Source organism: Salmo salar, chromosome ssa04, assembly GCF_905237065.1.
Source record: "Salmo salar chromosome ssa04, Ssal_v3.1, whole genome shotgun sequence".
Taxonomy (NCBI): Eukaryota; Metazoa; Chordata; class Actinopteri; order Salmoniformes; family Salmonidae; genus Salmo; species Salmo salar.
The window spans coordinates 3986524-3991523 of NC_059445.1; the positions used below are offsets into that span (position 1 = coordinate 3986524).

The 5000-nt window shown below is 49.8% G+C and overlaps 1 protein-coding gene across 1 annotated transcript in view; it reads left to right on the top strand.

Annotated features, from left to right (window-relative positions):
* Positions 1–5000, top strand: part of LOC106594358 (dihydropyrimidinase-related protein 1) — a 15801-nt gene that overhangs the window by 6633 nt on the left and 4168 nt on the right. Inside the window, 6 exon segments of the mRNA XM_045716324.1 lie at positions 396–476; positions 1667–1735; positions 1814–1934; positions 2231–2387; positions 3732–3873; positions 4153–4323. Coding sequence (XP_045572280.1) covers positions 396–476; positions 1667–1735; positions 1814–1934; positions 2231–2387; positions 3732–3873; positions 4153–4323 — 741 coding nt within the window.

The window sequence follows — 5000 nt, forward strand, 5'->3', positions numbered from 1 at the left end:
CCGACTCTATGTGCTGTAATGATAATTATCTCTTACCATCCCTCCTCTCTCTCTCTACCTTTGTCTTCTGCTCTCTTCTCTCTTCTCTCTCTACCTTTCTGCTCTCTTCTCTCTCTCTCCCGCTCACAACTCACTCTCTCGCCCCCCCCTCTCTCTCTCTCTCTCTCTCTCTCTCTCTCTCTCTCCTCTTCTCTCTTTCCTCCCTCCCCCTCTCCTTGCTCTCCCCTTCTCCCCCTCTCTCTCCCCACTCGCTCTCTTTCCTCTCCTCTCCACCCCCTCTCTCCATCTCCCCTCTCTCCCCCTCTCTCTCTCTCCATCTCCCTTCCCTCTTGCCATCTCCCCTCCCTCTCTCCCTCTCCCCTCCCTCCCTCTCTCTCTCTCTGTGTCTCTCTTAGTTGTACGAGGTGTTCTCCTTCCTGAAGGAGTTGGGAGCTGTGGTGATGCTGCATGCTGAGAACGGAGACCTCATTGCTCAGGTACCCAGTCCTACAGTCATAACCCCATTATAACCCAGTCCTACAGTCATAACCCCATTATAACCCAGTCCTACAGTCACAACCCCATTATAACCAGTCCTAAGTCAACCCATTATAACCAGTCCACAGTCATAACCCCATTATAACCCAGTCCTACAGTCATAACCCCATTATAACCCAGTCCTACAGTCATAAACCCATTATAACCCAGTCCTACAGTCATAACCCCATTATAACCCAGTTCTACAGTCATAAACCCATTATAACCCAGTCCTACAGTCATAACCTCATTATAACCCAGTCCTACATTCATAAACCCATTATAACCCAGTCCTACAGTCATAACCCCATTATAACCCAGTTCTACAGTCATAAACCCATTATAACCCAGTCCTACAGTCATAATCCCATTATAACCCAGTCCTACAGTCATAATCCCATTATAACCCAGTCCATAATCCCATTATAACCCAGTCCTACAGTCATAACCTCATTATAACCCAGTCCTACAGTCATAAACCCATTATAACCCAGTCCTACAGTCATAACCCCATTATAACCCAGTCCTACAGTCATAATCCCATTATAACCCAGTCCTACAGTCATAACCTCATTATAACCCAGTCCTACAGTCATAAACCCATTATAACCCAGTCCTACAGTCATAACCCCATTATAACCCAGTCCTACAGCCATAACCCCATTATAACCCAGTCCTACAGTCATAACCCCATTATAACCCAGTCCTACAGCCATAACCCCATTATAACCCAGTCCTACAGTCATAACCCCATTATAACCCAGTCGTACAGTCATAACCCCATTATAACCCAGTCGTAACACATTAAAAATAAGGTCTGACTGTGTACAGTTATTATGATGATGATGATTACATTATGGGAGGATGAAGATGATAATAATAACTATGATAATTCTGAAAAATAATATTTTTTATTATACTTATGATAAATATGATACATATTATAATAATGATACATATGATAAATATTACAATAATGATACATATGATAAATATTATATTTATGATAATTATGATAATTATGAAAAATATGACAACTATTATAATTATGCTAAATATTATAATTCTGATAAATATGATAAATGTGATGATAATTATATTTATGATAATTATGATGGTGATGATGGTGATGATGTTTATTCTGATCCAGGAACAGAGGAAGGTCCTCAGCATGGGAATCACTGGACCTGAGGGACACCCCCTGAGTCACCCTGAAGAGGTGATTTGAGTGTGTGTGTTCTTATGTGTGTGTGTGTGTGTGTGTCCATTTCCTAACATGTGTTGTGTTGTGGTACAGCTGGAGGCGGAGGCAGTGTTCCGTGCCATCACCATCGGCAACAGAGTCAACTGTCCTGTCTACGTCACCAAGGTGATGAGCAAGACTGCTGCCGACACCATTACCCAGGCCAGGAGGAGAGGTCTGTCTGTCTGTCTGTCTGTCTGTCTGTCTGTCTGTCTGTCTGTCTGTCTGTCTGTCTGTCTGTCTGTCTGTCTGTCTGTCTGTCTGTCTGTCTGTCTGTCTGTCTGTCTGTCTGTCACTCAGTCCAAATTCAAAGTCAATCTTAGCTTTAGCAAAATGTTCTGCAACCGAAACTCTGGCAGCAGATACCAGAGTTTTTTGTTGGACAAATCAATTTCATTTTTTTGTCTTCTGTTTTCTAGCGAATACAGCTGTGGTATGTTCACCTGTTCTGTTGTTGGCTCCTCCCACCAGGTTCCGTTGTGTTTGGGGAGCCAATCACAGCCAGCCTGGCCACAGACGGATCGCACTATTGGAGCAAGAACTGGGCCAAGGCCGCCGCCTACGTGACATCACCGCCGCTCAGCCCCGACCCCACCACCCCAGAACACCTCCACAACCTGCTGGCCTGGTAGGACCACACACACACACACACACACACACACACACACACACACACACACACACACACACACACACACACACACGCACACGCGCACACGCGCACACGCACACACACGCACACACACACACACACACACACACACACACACACACACACACGCACACACACACACACACGCACACACACACACACACACACATACACATGCAGGCACGCATTCAGGGGAAAATACAGAGAGAGAGAGAGAGAGAGAGAGAGAGAGAGAGAGAGAGAGAGAGAGAGACAGAGAGAGAGAGAGAGAGAGAGAGAGAGAGAGAGAGAGAGAGAGAGAGAGAGAGAGAGAGAGAGAGAGAGAGAGAGAGAGAGAGAGAGAGAGCTGAATGAGATCGGTCATCCCCTCCATTATCTCTTTATGACATGGCAGAATCCCTCTAACGTCCCCCCCCACACACACGCACACCACCCGCTGTGCACCTTTCTCTGTCCCTGATTCCAAAAATAGTACAGAAACCAAAAAATGTATGTTGCCTTGGCTACAGACCTCTCCCTCCTCTTCCTCCTCCCTCTCCCCCTCCCTCCCTTCCTGCCTCCCTGTCTTTCTCCCTCCCTACATCTTCCTTCCTCCCTCTCTTTTCCCTCCCTTTCCCCCCCTCCCTCCCTTCCTTTCTCCCTGTCTTTCTACCTCCCTACATCCCCCCTCCCTCCCTCCCCTCCCTCCCTCCCTCCCTCCCCTCTCCCTCCCTTCCTCCCTCCCTCCCTCCCTCCGTTCCAGGCGGGTCTAGCTGTCACCATGCTAGTATGATGGTGTGGTTCTCTGTGAGGTTCTGCTGAACAGACATGTAGTATTATTAGGTTCTTAGGAGACAAAGGAGAACAATAAAAGTATCAGTTTATCCTCTCTCCGTTTCTCTCTCTCTCTGTTTTCTCTCCCTCCCTGTCTCCCTTATCTTTCTTCTCTCTGTCTCTCTCTCTACCTCCTTTTCACCGCTCTCTTCTTCTCCATCTCTCTCTGTCTCTCTTGCCTCTCTCTCCCTCTCTTCCTCTTTCTCTACCTAATGTTCTCTGACGTGTATTATAATGATATGCTGCACACTGGTAAATTAAAACATACCTACTCTATGTGCTGTAATGATAATTATCTTTTTCCGTCACGTTTTTCTCTCTCTACCTTTCTGTCTTCTGCTCACTTCTCTCTCCCCTCTCTCTCTCTGTCTCTCTCTCTCTCTCCCCATCTCTCCTCCCCTCTCTCTCTCTCTCTCTCTCTCCCCATCGTCTCTCTCTCTGTCTCTCTCTCTCTCTTTAAAAGTAATTTATACATTATTCTAACATTGTGTTGATGTTTTGTGACAGCGGGGACCTGCAGGTGGTGGGCAGTGCCCACTGCGCTTACAGCACGTCCCAGAAGGCCATGGGAAAAGATGACTTCACCCTGATCCCCGAAGGAACCAACGGTATCGAGGAGAGAATGGGCTTCGTCTGGGACAAGGCTGTGGTGAGAGAGAGAGAGTGTGTGTGTGTGTGTGTGTGTGTGTGTGTGTGTGTGTGTGTGTACCCTGGTCTAAAGGTGTGTCTTCTCTCTCCTCTTCCTTCTCTCTCCTCCTCCTCCTCGTCCTCTCTCTCCTCCTCCTCCTCTTTGCTCTCTCCTCCTCCTCCTCTCTCTCTCTCTGTCCTCCTCTTCCTTCTCTCTCCTCCCCCTCCTCCTCCTCCTCTTCGCTCTCTCCTCCTCCTCCTCGCTCTCTCCTCCTCTCATCCTCCTCCTCTCTTCTCTCAGGCCATGGGTAAGATGGATGAGAACCAGTTTGTGGCGGTGACCAGCACCAACGCAGCTAAGATCTTCAACCTGTACCCCCGGAAGGGACGCATCGCTGTGGGTTCTGACGCTGACATCGTTATCTGGGACCCAGACAGGACCAAAACAATCACTTCCAAACTGCAACAGTCGGTGAGGGAAGAGAGGAGGAGGGTAGGATAGAGGAGAGGGAGAGAGAGGAAGGGAGGGAGGAGAGGGAGGGAGGGAGGAGAGGGAGGGAGGGGAAGGGGAGAGAGGAGAGGGAGGGAGGGGAAGGGGAGAGAGGAGAGGGAGGGAGGGAGGGAGGGAGGGGAGGGAGAGAGGAGAGGGAGGGAGGGAAGGGAGAGAGGAGAGGGAGGGAGGGGAAGGGAGAGAGGAGAGGGAGGGAGGGGAAGGGAGAGAGAGGGGAGAGAGGAGAGGGAGGGAGAGAGGAGAGGGAGGGAGGGGAGGGGAGAGAGGAGAGGGAGGGAGGGGAAGGGAGAGAGGAGAGGGAGGGAGGGGAGGGAGAGAGGAGAGGGGGAGGGAGGAGGGGAAGGGAGAGGAGAGGAGGGAGGGAGGGAGGGAGGGAGGGAGGAGAGGGAGGGAGGGAGGGAGGGAGGGAGGGGAGGGAGGGAGGGGAAGGGAGAGAGGAGAGGGAGGGAGGGGAAGGGAGAGAGGAGAGGGAGGGAGGGGAAGGGGGAGAGAAGAGGGAGGGAGGGGAAGGGGGAGAGAAGAGGGAGGGAAGGGGAGAGAGGGAGGAACTGGAACCAAGACATGATCAAAACCTTTAACTCCAAATTTCTACAAAAGACCAACTGAATCCTCTTCTACTGTCTACCCTTTATCTCCCT